The 13,300-nt window shown below is 45.9% G+C and overlaps 1 protein-coding gene across 6 annotated transcripts in view; it reads right to left on the reverse strand.

Moving 5' to 3' along the window:
* The window catches only part of CAMK2G (calcium/calmodulin dependent protein kinase II gamma), a 125,896-nt gene that overhangs the window by 40,300 nt on the left and 72,296 nt on the right, over positions 1-13,300 (reverse strand). For 5 of the 6 annotated variants that reach the window (XM_075505119.1, XM_075505118.1, XM_075505120.1 and 2 more), the window contains 7 exons: positions 12,901-12,955; positions 12,249-12,314; positions 9,356-9,428; positions 6,142-6,244; positions 5,180-5,263; positions 4,211-4,305; positions 1,509-1,631 (listed from right to left, as the gene is read on the reverse strand). In XM_075505119.1, coding sequence (XP_075361234.1) covers positions 1,509-1,631; positions 4,211-4,305; positions 5,180-5,263; positions 6,142-6,244; positions 9,356-9,428; positions 12,249-12,314; positions 12,901-12,955 — 599 coding nt within the window. Of the gene's footprint in view, positions 1-1,508; positions 1,632-4,210; positions 4,306-5,179; positions 5,264-6,141; positions 6,245-9,355; positions 9,429-12,248; positions 12,315-12,700; positions 12,876-12,900; positions 12,956-13,300 lie in introns of those variants that run through there. The other variant, XM_075505123.1, reaches the window with a different exon arrangement.

Genomic DNA, 13,300 nt, shown 5'->3' on the forward strand with positions numbered 1-13,300 from the left:
AACTTGGCAGATCAGTGTGTACAAACCCTCCATTACCTTTCTCCTGCTTGGAAAAAATTCTGCAATACCCAAAAGAACTGTAAACCATGCTCATATTCAGCTAGTTTCATGGGAAGTCTCTGGTTTGATCCTGTCAGCAAAGCTAGTCACCTGCTGCAGTACACACGGCAGCGTGGAGGGAGAATGTAGCTAAACTGTTCTCTTTAATAACTTTGATGGTCACTGTTCGTTCAGCCTCCTTAGGAATGACAGTGATGTCCAGTTGTTCACTGTGGGCTTCAAAGAGTTGGGACATGTACTTCAGAAGTTCAGTGACTCTAGGAAACTCAGTATCTGAGATAAACTGTTAAGATTTCCTACCACATTTACTTCAGAGGAGCAATACATCTCCAGAAAGAAAATGCATGTTGCACACACAGAGACTGCAGAGCAAATGGAAACAACAGACTCAACAGGAGGCAGTTTGGGTGAGAGGCTGAAATGGCTGTGAAGTGAAATCGAACTCCCCATAACTCAGAGAAGGAAAGCCTCTCTTGAACCGTTCTATATTGTGTTGCCACAGGGAGCGAGCTATCGTAATACATACAGCTTTGGTTACAGGCATTGGGACAAAAGTTAAATATACAGGAACTGCTATTGATTACAAGCATGCAAGGAGAAAAAAAACCAGAGATGCAAAGTCTCAGCTAGTGTGAAGTTTTGACTTCCAAGGAACTTGCATCACTTTACAGCAGACGCTACACTCCTGTTACGCAGATGTTCACATAAGTAAGTTTAAATTGCTAAATTGTTGTTTCGTGGCGGAAGGAAAGAAACACCACAGTTTCTCAAGAAAAAAAATGAGCAAAGGAGCACACTAGACACATCCTAGAAAGCGGAAGTATGCTATGGTGTTACAAACGTATCTGGTTAGACTTAGGTGGAAGTATTTCATCCTGCAGAGATAAAAGTGCACCATTGCTGCCCTCCCCTACACCCACTCCCTGCTGCGTTCTGGGATTTCCTTGCCAACTTTGCAAAAGATGAAAAATACTCATGTGTGGGGTCTGGCAAGGCAGAAACTACATACACAGAACAGGAAAAGATTTTTCACTGATTTCAGGTTTACAGCCAGTTAAGCTGCAGCAGAGCAGAAATGTTCCAACATTGCAAAGATGCAGTGCAATAAACTGAAGTAGAGATGAAGAACAAAATAATCCTAAAATATTTTGTCTGATGCCAAACTCCATCTGACATTTTAGGATGATATGGATTGCAAGAGGAGATGTGGGGAAAACCAGGAACTATGGACATTCACAAAACTGCTAAAAGAATAACGCTTTTTTTTTTTCCTACACTGGCAATAAAAGCACCACAGCATGACACAGTTGGCTTGTTGAAGGTCAGCCTCCAAAAAAATCGCATTTTGAAATATTTCAAATATTCTGGGCTCCTCTGCAGCTAAGTCTTCTTGACATGTCAGTTTAGGGTAAACCACAGATCAATCCGTAATAAAGGAAAACACTTACGCAGACCCATGGATGTTTGAGAGCCTGGTCAGCTGTGATCCGCTTTGCTGGGTTTATCGTCAGCATCTGGTTGATCAAATTCTTTGCTTCAGGAGTCACAGTGTCCCACTCAGGTGATGGGAACTGAAAGAGGAAGAAGGAATAGATGATGAACGGAAAATATCTTCTACGAGCAGAAGACATTCTCCCTCCTACACAGCTGAATTCCAGCTTTTGCCCTTTTGATAGCAGGGCTAACATATTCGCAAAACCCATCAATTTTGGGGAAAATCCATGCTGAACAAAAATCATACAGAATCCAGCAAATGAATGGTACCAGACAGCAGGACACACCTGTACCATTCACCAGACACAGGCAGGAAGATTAACAGTTTAAAAGCCTTTTAGGAATCACTAGACCTTTGAGTTTCTTTCACACTCAACAGTCAAAAAAGTAAAGTCACAGATCTTTTTAACTGAGTTCTGACATGAAAAACACAAGCACTATCTTTTTTACCCCACCTTGCTCTTTCTCCAGTATGCTAAAAAGCTATAACAGCATATATAAAATCACAAACACTTAGCTACAGAAAAATCTCATGAAAGCGAAAACCACTAACAGAGAACATCCCATCAGGTACACTTTCACCACCATAAAGCACAATATCCTGGAACAATACCAGTCACTTAGGTGTAGCAACCCACCAGCAAGTTGTTAGCAAGCATCTACCATACCAGAAATCATTACTTGGGGAGCAAGAGAGATGTAATAGTGGATGGGAATACAGAAACATGGAAACAAAGAAAAGAATCTCAAGTATTTCAGTTGCTGATCATCTATGAAAGGTAATTGCTCTCTCCTATAATTCCAGTAATGATAAAGATGAGATATTTATGCCATCCTCCAGATGCTTGCATGTGGTATTGATGACAGCATGCTGAGATTAAATGCAGTATGTCTCACTCCTATGAATCTACTGTACAAATACAGGTGAACTTGAGAACACAAAGATAAATGCTGTTGGGATAAAAGTCCCCTGTCTTTAAGCAGGGGGAAGACTAATCTATCCTGAGAACATTTCCATAAAGTACTATAACATTTAGAAAATGTTATAAAATGCATAAAAATGCATAAAAATACACCCACCTTACTTGATTTGCATATAATCTTATTTCTGCATTCTCAGGCATCAGCAAGGCATTATACAATTTGTTCTGCAAACATTGCAAGAGACTACTCAAAAATTATGATAGTGAGCTTTCAGCCAGGACACTTTCCCCCCATCCGAACTCTGAAGTATTCAGGGTAATGTCTTGCAAACCCCCTACCCAACAGCACGAAGTCCAATTCACAGTTGCCACTTCCTCTATGGTCAAGAGATAACCACAGATCAGCCAAGTGCATACTTGGTGTGGGGGTAAGGACACCAGGCGCAGGTACGCCAGTAAAACTTGAGCTGTTTTCTACCAGGCAAAATGGGAGGAATCTACTGGGACTTGTTCATTATAGGTAAGAATTCAAAAACAGCAGGTAGATAGGAGGCATCAGGCAGTTCAATCCTCATGACTTACAGAAAGAGTTGGACATTTAACTCCTGAAGTGCTTTGAAAATCCTCATTGATACAATTAGTGCAAAAACACTTCAAATGAGAACAAGCAACACAGAAACAAGAGGGGCAGGAAGGCAAGAGAGGAACGCAAGTCCATTTAAGGCTACCAAGTACAAAGACATCACTTTCCTTTCACTCAGGAAGCCACTGAGCCAGGACATGGGGTTAGGCAGACCTTTGTTCTCACCAGTACAGCTGCTCTCATGGTCTCAAGCACAGAAGCTGGGAGGTAACTGGGGTCCAGCAGAACCCTCGTTTTTTGGGTTTTTTTTTAATACAAACCACAAGACAGCCTACAAAATGAACTCCCCAACTTCCTCTTGATATTCATGCCCACAGGCTTTGAGCTAGGATTTCCAGGAGTTGTTCTTCCCTCCTGAGCCTCTCCTTACATGGAAGAATTTATGTCAAACATTCAAGCTGTGGTACCCAAACCACATTTTACACCATCTTTGCTCCCCAGTACTAACTTCCTTGCTATTCCTTTCCTTCAGGCACCTCTTTAGACCTCAGTTTTGCCATGCTCTGAGAACCGTTCCACGAACTGCTTGGCTTTATACCAGAGCCTCCATCCCACCACACTGATCCCCAGCACAAAGCCACCCCTCCAAAGGTCCCTGCCATTCAGTCTTCTCACTGGGCTCCAAGCTTTCCACAGCTGGAAGAAATTCCACTGTGGCACTGAGGAGACCCAAGGCCATATTTTAGCTCTACAGAACAATTCCCCATACTTTTAATTAGGCCTTGATAAAGACAGGCTCCTTCATTCTACCTTCCCTCTGCTCCCCTGAAAGAGTTAGCATTGGCTACGTCTGCAGCACTTTGTGGTAAATGCACTAGAAGACATCAGTTCCCACCATCTGCATTTCCAGCTCTGCATTTCCCTAATGACCAGCAGCATCTTGGTGCCAACTGCGATGCTTTCCACATATCCTTTCAGTAGCCCCAAATAGGACTGCATCCCAGGCAGTGAAGACAACGAGGTGTATAAACACGCCAAACATCACTTTGCACAGTAGCTTGGGGCCTGCTGCTGGACACCGAGTAAAATAGTGCCATGTTTTGGATGGCTTCTACACCCATGCAGGTACTCAGCAAGAAAGTGCCCTTACGTCATAGGCTCCGGCTTTGATCTGCTGATAGAGTTTGTGCTGATCTTCATCCCAAAAGGGAGGGTACCCCACTAGTAATATGTACAGAATCACTCCTGGGAGGGAGAGACACAGATACACTATGGTTAGGCTAATACGCCAATTATTCCTTCAGCCCCTCTTCCTTCCCTCTTGACAGTCCCCAAGGCAATGATTGCTCTGTATCTGCATTTGCCATCATATTTAGCCTTCTGAGGTAGAGAAAGACAGTACAAAACTCTCCTCTGCTGAACCTCACCCTGGCACTTCATGTTCAGCTCTTAGCGCCAGCTGCCAGATCTAGAACAAGGTGCACGATGTCCTTCTACCCTCCTCTGGCTACCATGGCTGCTAAGCTACAACTCCCAGCTGCTCTGAGAATAAAATGAAGCCACATCCCCTGGGGCTGCTGGGCAGCAAGGGACTTTTTAGGAAGGACTAGGTTTTTAGATGCTTACTGTGCATGGTCTTGGGACAAAAATGCCACTGACAAAGCTAGCACTCCTGGCCTGCAGAGAACCATTTAGTCCATGTCAGGCAACACTGGTATCGCATACCTTTAAACTTATTGGTCCCAGATAGATTTACACTTCATTTTTTCCTTTTTAAAAAATCATGTCTCTTCAGTATTTCATCTTCTACATAGTTAGTGTAATAGGAAATTGCTACAGTCATCTAAACAACTGACTCTGCAAAGCATAGATAGGTCCTATCTCTTAAGTCTCAAACATCTGATAGATGGTCTGAGGAAAGGATTAGGAGCCAGAATCAAATGAGTTCAGGCTCCAATATTAACTCCATCTACACAAAGTGCTTATCCTCAAGTGTGCCTTCATCTCTCCACCCAGTAAGAAGGAGCACTGCACACCCTCCCAGCAATAGGTTATAAGGAATTGCTCTTCTACATGAAACGGTGTTGTTTAAGTGCAAAACATTTTGACAGAATCTTACCACATGCCCATATATCCACTGGTTTTCCATAAGGATCTTTTCTTAAGACTTCGGGGGAGAGGTAGCCTGGAGTGCCAGCAAACCCTGCCAGGAAATGGATGACATGAAGTACTTACAGTACCCAAGCAGAAGAGATCTTGCCATATCACAAAATCCACTAGTGGTAACCAACAAATTCCAAAACCCATTTCCCACCCTTCATCTCATATTTGCTAGAGCTACCTCTTGGTAAACCAACAGAAAGAGAAAAAAAAAAAAAAAGACAATCAGATGGGATGAGTGTCTATGTATTGCAGGAAAAACAGAAAAGACAGAGGGACCATGTCAATCAGCTGGGCACAAACTCATATGTCAGGCCTTATATCATTGTTACATATAACAGCTTGGAGTTTGAAAACACAAGACACAGAGGGGACAATTCGATTGCCAAACTGGTGTGGGCAGACCAGGAGAAGCAGCCATCTCTCCAGAATCTCCACAGCACTGCAGAGTCTCAGAGCTAATGTTTAGCCTGGGAAGGTCTCATTTCTAATTATGTTTTAGCTAAACAAAGATAAGGCCAGATCCAAATGTGCCTGAAGAAGGCCAGGTCAAATGCATTTCTGTAAAATGACCAAACAAAATTCCAGATGTCTACACTCCTAAGCAGCAGGAAAGTTCAGATCAGGGTCTAAACTTAGCAGCTGCATTCATCTCCGACAACTAGCATCTGCTGTAAACCAAGAAGAAAAATAGAGAAATACATAGCCATTTTTTCTGTCTTTATTTATCATATTCTTTCCTTTATTGCACCTAGGCTCGTGCCCAATGACCCAGAGGCTGAGATGCTTGGAAAGGAAGCAGCAATGCCGAATATACACAAACATGATGGAAGAGCTGACAGAAAGTACTCAGGGAGGGTGCAACTCAACCAGCCACCAGGAAAGGGGGGAGCAAAAGTGGGAAAGCTCAAACACTCTTACCAAACCAGGCCTGCTGCTCTCCCTGGACTTCTATAGCCAGTCCGAAGTCAGCCAGTTTGACAGCAGCACCCTTACATTTACTTGCCAGTAGTAAATTCTCAGGCTAGGGAGAAGAAAGAAAAAAGGGGGTAAGAATGAAAGACTGACATCCTTGTTAAAGCCTCCTACCTCAGTATTCACATCATTAAATTTAATCTGCTGACTGAATTTAGCAGGCATGTACTAAAGCTGATCAGGTGAAGGCAGAGCAACAGCAACAAATGGCCTTGACCTAGAGCGGCAGAAAATCCTCAAGTCTAACACAAATCCTCTGTGGGAGCCAGAGCCTCTCCCAGCCCAGCCCATACATTACATGCTGACACCAGAGGGCACTGGCAGTACAGTTCCTGCAGCACAGAACCCAAAATTTGTTTCTGTCATCCCCACAGAGAGTAATTGGGGGGGGGGGGGGAAGGGGGGGAAGATGCAGTAGATACAATCTGCAGTGATGTTTCTCCCCATGAACATTACACAGTCCCCAAGGCACTGGAAAAGTAAATATGATGCTAATAAGGGCTGCCAAATACAGCGCTGTAATGTGGGAAGGTATCATCTGGATAGGCAGTAGCTTTCATCCCTTACAGAAGAAGCCTCAGCCTCAAATTGGCATAAGCAGCACAGCAGTGAGTGTTCTTGTAAGCTGTTTTTTTCACACCACATATTTACAGCAGCATAAAATATGCTGTCTTGCTACTGCCCTGTCACCTATAGGACAAGCAGCCATGTCACCTCCCCCATGTGCCAGGAAAGGGAGACAGACTTTTGCCCCTCACATGAATCTCACTCAAATCATAATTCTGTTGTGTTCCAGCAGAGGACTTCAGCAGAAGGCTTAACACAATTCCAGAAATTGTACTGAGAGTCGGCAGCTTTCTCTGAAGCACCAGAGCAGCTAGTTACATGGGACCCTTTGAAACCCCAAAGCCTTTAAGGTGGTGGCTATTACAGCTCTGCAGGAAACTCAACTTGTAGACAGGCAGGACAAATGTGATTTCTCATCCTACCCCCTTCTGATCGTCTGTGTAATTCATATCAACTTGAGTTTTTAACCAAGCAAGATGGAAGCCTGGAAATCCAGAAACAGGAGCTTGTCTCAGTTTCACAAATCTGATGAAGGTCTTTTTTGCAGCCTGCTCACCAGTTTCAACCCACGGCAACCCTCTATCCCTGTTCTGCCTGACAGGAACAAGATGCTTTGCTCATTCACCTGCCTTAAAGTACTGGGCATGTGCCTTGCTTCTGCTTTGAGTGAAGGGAGAACAGCCTTGCCCATCACAGTCCTTGCCATAAGCAGCATGGAAGGAAGGGGAACTGGGTCTCAATACATTGGGAAGCCACTGGCTATTCACTATATGGGAAGTGGAAAAGATTGTGTTAATCAAGCTACACTGATGAAAATTCACCAGTGTAAACAAGTGCCTAAAGCAGAAGACCAATGAAGTTTTCTGAAAATCCCGCCCAACTTCACATCACACCTGCGCTTGGCCTGACTAAAAACCAGTGAAATCTAGGCCAGGCTTGTGCTAGCTAAGCACTATTTGCTTCTAAAATACAGCTACAAACACCTTAAGGCTAACGGTGCTTATGCATGTGCATGTTTGCCAACATATGGGTTGTCTCGGGTTTCACATACTTTTTGGTAAGGATGTGAATGCATTCCCTAATTTCTTACGGTCCCTATGGGCAGCTCAACATTTGAAGTTCTTTAAGAGCATGTCAGCCAAAAGACAGGCTTATGAGAGGGAGGTGCAAAAGAAAAAACTTCACTTGAAGCAAGCTCTGCAGTTATTACACACTGATCCTGAAGGTCAAGCTTTTGGCAAGGAGCTAAATATTAAATAAAGAGCACGGGATCTTTTATTGCTAAAAGGAATGGCTACTCCTCAGGCCTGGATAGTTTCAGTGAATCAGAGCAAGCAACAGAAGAAACACATTAACTACAGTGGGGAGTGTCTAGCAGCTGATAAGTTCTAAACAAGTTCACAACTTTCACACAAACAAAACTTGGGAGGCAAAACAAATTATATCTGAACACAGGATGTGAAGGAAAACTTAAACCATCCTGTACTGGAAAACACTACCGATTTTCATAGAGGCCCTAATTTTGGGCAGTAGTGCCTCTTGGAGGCTGCTTTCTCAAGAGCAGGTGTCAGGTCTAATCCACAGCAGCCATTCTGCAGTAGGTCACTTGCATCTTTTCATAGTGCTCTGAATCAGAAGGCCAAAAGTGTTGCATGGGAGTTTGCCAGAAACACTAAGGGTTAACAGCTGTCTACTAGATCAAAACACTGGGGGAACACTGCCACCGAGCTTGCAACATGCTTTTACCTTGCTCTCTGCAAAATATTTTTATACTTTTCCCCTTATGCATTGTATAACAAACCAAAACCAACACTAGTAGCAGGTGTCATTCTGCATTAATTTAACTGGACCACTGGTGGCCATCACCATTCCCACTTTAGACAGAGAGGGCTGCAGGGCAGGCAGACTTTCCGGCACAAACCTCTTCATTCTGGAGCCTGCCCAGCTCCCAGTGCAGCTGGCACTGTGTGGGAGTTTAAGTAACTACACTGTGGGGGCTCTGGGTCGATAAATGTGTTATAGTGTGGCAAATGGTTGATTCACCCAGTGTTTAACTGGCCAGCAGTTTTGGTTTGAGATTAAAAGTGCTTCTACTGATAAGAGAAGAAAGAAATGACATGAAAAGTTCTTGTTGTGCATCTCTGCCCTAGCGCAATGGCATGTGTTTGGCAACAGCACAGAATAAAAATATACATGCTCTATGCAGACAAACTCATCCTGGCAGGCTGAACAGAGATTGCCCCAGGTCTCTACAGATCTCTTCAATGGCAGACTAGAAGGTGTCCTTCATTATAATGAATCCTACTCAAGTTTCTCTGAAAGCCTACTGCACTCAAGGTTCACAACTACTCCATCCTGGAGCTGCCTCAGAGAGGCTGAGAGCTGGCAAGATTCATGAAGACTGAAAACTTCCTCGGGAGTTCAGCACACCCTCTAGAAAACTCTGAAGGAGAGCGTTTGTGCTTTGGGAACCCCTGAGCCCAGTTCAAGTAAAAAAAACCCTGCCAGCTGCCAACACAGTATTCCTGTCTTGCCTCTTCCATTGATTCCCTGGCTGCTCTCCTCAGCCTCTGTGGCATGGAGGAAATATTACCTTCAAGTCCCTGTGCACGATATCATGCTGGTGAATGTGATTCACACTCTCCAGTATCTGATGAATACAGTGGCTGCAAGATAAACGGAGAGACACACAGAGTTATGCACACACACACATACACTTGGCATCTCATCTCATCCCAGAACTATTTCCCTAACTTTTATATTTGTACCAGGGAGAGTTCAAGACCCCAGGCTGAATCCCTTCATCATGCCCACTGGATGCCACAGCTCAGTACTGTCACAGCTGGATGCCCCCAGCCCCCTCGGCAACAGGACGCTACACATCCTATCTATAGCAGGACCACAAAGCCTCTCTCCTGCCTCCCATCACCTCCTTCCTCCCCATCACACTAAGCATCTCACTGGTTCCTTCAGCCAACAGTGCCCACCCCACACAGGACAACCGAGGCACCCAAGTGTCTGCAAACAGCAGCCGAGATTGGGCAAGCAAGACCCAATTGCCCCAGGAAACATTCAGCTGGGCTAGTCCGGAGCAAAGACACTTTTAGAGAGCAGCAGCCTCCCCCTGCAAATTCAGGATTATGACTCCTGGGTGCCTGCCAGTTTGCAAAGCTTTCAGAGCAGCATCTCAAGCACTTTACATACACAATGTGCACACACACCCGCTTGCTGGGTGCCTTTTAAGTACAGATCCCACTTAAGGGGTTAGTGATCTGAAAAGCAGACTCATTCCTTGTTAAGTGCAGCGTGCTGCACTCCCCCCAGCTCATAGAAGACTGTGGCTCTGCCAGTCTCGTTGCTGGAACCACGGGGGCAAAAGCAAGTTGTTATTTACACCTGTCGGATAAGGACAGCGCAACACACCCATGGGTGAGATTTCTGATTGAAAACATCTCTTCTGCTAAACATTTACTCAGCTCCCAAGGGTGAATGAGGAATGGAGTAGGGATTTTGACAACTATGGCTGGGCAGTAAGCACCCAGATGTGGGCAACTCAGATGGGCCTGTGTCCTCAGTGCATGATCAGCCAGTCCTCTCACCGAATTCTACAAATCTCAGGGGAACGAATTTGAAATGAGTGAAATACTTGAGGGAAGGAAAATCGGCTACTGGAGAGGATGGAAAGAGGGTGAGGGGAGGAAGAGGAGAGGAGGTGAAGCACTGTGTATTTGTTACCCCCACCCCTCTGGAGCTGGCAGTACAATCCTCAGGGTCGGAGTCCATGAATATCTCCCCGCTCCCAAAACAAAAATGTATAATTAGAACAGAGCAGAGTCTGAGCGAGAGAGATTTTCTGGCCAAAAATGGCAAAAGTGTGAGGTGTCCCAGGCGAGCCAAGCGCGGCGGATTGGCACGGACCTCGCTCCCTCGCTCTCCCAGCCTGCTCTGGAATTCAGCTCGGCATGGGGAAAGAAAGGGAGGAGTTTTACTCTGTCATCTTGTGGGCACTGCGAGACCTGGCCGGCTGACAGTCAGAGGGCCGAGCACCCTGAGGAAGGCTCACAGAGCAACAGACAGTTCTCCTTTTCCCCTAACCCTGCCATAATTTTCCTGAGCAGTGGTCGGTCACTGCCAGCTCTTGACCATTTCAGGGAACAGGCACTGGCAAGACAGACAGGGGGAAGGATGATGACTGGTAACCTCAAAACTTCCCAACTTCCAAGGCAGAATGGCTTGAGTGACTGTGTATCTGTCCGAGACGCTGTGCCTACAACATCTGTACACCCCACTGAAAACATCTACAGGGCTCTCAGACCTCTCTGCCAGGAGCTCCATCAGAGATGACAAGCCCACTGGCCCTCCCCATCAGCAGATGGCTCATGGTGGAGTGTGTGGTGCAATGCCCAGAAGACAGAGGCTGTAAGCGTACCACAGGGATCACAAATAAGCGCCCACAGACTCCACAACAGTACCTACACTAACACACCAGGTCATACTTTTCCCTTCCTTGCACTCAGCATGATCTTCACCACCCACTACTCCCTTCTTACCCCTCTCCTCTCATGGCTCCCCTAATTCCTGCTCCAGCAAGGGTTAGGAAAAGGGATAAGAACACGGGTGCAGAAAAAGCAGGGGTGAAATGTCACCATTGGGCTACTTCCAGGCCCTGCTAAAGGAGAATAGGAGCTGCCTAATCCCAGCTTTGATTCCAAATGCTGCACATCCAGCAGACAGATGGGTCAGAGAACACCCTCAGCTACTGCTGCACAAAACATCCACGCTGCATAAACCGCAAAGGGACAAGCACAGGCCATTTCAGGAAGCTCACGCATGGGAAAGAGAGGACACGCTCAGAAAAAGAAGGGCATAACTCTAAATCTTTTTAAAATTAAAATATAAAGGTTGCTGTCACATATTGTGCCTTTTCTCACCGCGCCAACCAGCTCACACTCAGAGAGGGCTTCCACAGAAACATAGCCTTCAAACCCCCCTCTCTCCCCTGCCCTATAAACCATTACCTAGACACAGGCAAATTGAATGGGTCTGCCCAACAGCAATGGCACATCACTGGAACCCCTGCTAGGAGAAGGCAGAGGCCAAGCAGGCAGTGCTCTCACAGCCACAGGACAGCTCTCCCCTACATTTGCTCACGAAGGACACCCTGTCACCACCCACCAGAAAGGTCAGGCAGACAAAGCCGCTAGCAACGGGTCTTTCAGCAAAGAGCACAGCGTCTGCAAGCGGTAAAGACAGCAGCGTCTGCAAGCAGCAAAGACAGCAGCGTCTGCAAGCAGCAAGGGCTAGAGCTGTGGTGAGTCAGGCTGACCGGTGACAATAGTTTATGCTAATAGCAGAAAGAGGAATTGTTTTTTCCAGACGGGGAGCAAGAGTGTCAGAACAAAGCCGTGCACAGAGCAGCAGTCAGGAAACTCATTCCACTTGCCAACACAGGCGACATACACAGAAGGGTCTGGAAACAGTCTTACCTGGCATCTGCTTCACTGTAGTATTCTCTGGCAACAATATCCTCAAAGAGCTCCCCACCAGTAACCCTGGAGTGCAAAATAACAAGGGAGGTTACGAAGTTTGTGCACATATGGCTCAAGGCTGCACGGGACGTGCGTGGCCACCCATCTGGGCCTTTTCCTGCAGCCTGTGTGGGAACCTGCAGCACAGGGGAGCCAGGGCAGAGCTCCACCACCATGGCCCCAGCATTGGTACATCCATGTGACTGACACCTTGGGCTGCTATTTCACCAGCAGTGTACAGGACACTGTTGACACACTGGGCACGAATTGCCCATGCCACTCTACAGAGCTTAGTAGATGCTAAGCTTGGGCAGAACATCCCTCCTCTGACCCCCTCCAGGCTGCCTCAGAGACAGAAGTCAAACAGCCTCGCTATACAGGATAGCCATCCTTTGCCATCCCATGCTTACACCTGCTGCCAGGAGCCTTCCTGGTCCATCCCCTACCACACAGTCAATGGATTTTTGTCAAATAGGCCAGAGTGATCTACAGGTCTCAAAAGAGAAAGGGAGAATTATATTAATGCAGGTGCTTTTTATTCCGCTCTTAAGTCAACCATTCACGTGCCTGTATCACTGCTGAAGCATCAAAGCCAGAGAAAGACACTTACAGATCAAAGACGAGGTAATGGAAACCTTCTTCTGAAATACTGTCATGGAGCCGCACTGCAAAAACATAATCAAGAAATGGAGATTTACAGAGCATGTAGCAAATATGACACTTCACAAATCAAACCCATGCACACAGCCAAGTTCTTCCTCAACTCAATCAGTCTATTAATTCCCCATGCCCTTCACTTTGTGTGCTCACTTAGTGACCTATTTCCTTCCGTTATCTCAAAGGAACAGATGGGCGTCCTTCACATACACCCACCCCTCCCCAGCGTCAAAACAAACTCTAAATATCTTTGACCTCCTGTTTGTTTTTCTTCTCTAACGCTTCAGTACCCTCCTTTCACATCTGCCTACTCTTTCCCCCATGCTTACGTTTTGCCATCTCTCCCCACCCAT

Source organism: Mycteria americana, chromosome 6, assembly GCF_035582795.1.
Source record: "Mycteria americana isolate JAX WOST 10 ecotype Jacksonville Zoo and Gardens chromosome 6, USCA_MyAme_1.0, whole genome shotgun sequence".
Lineage (NCBI taxonomy): Eukaryota > Metazoa > Chordata > Aves > Ciconiiformes > Ciconiidae > Mycteria > Mycteria americana.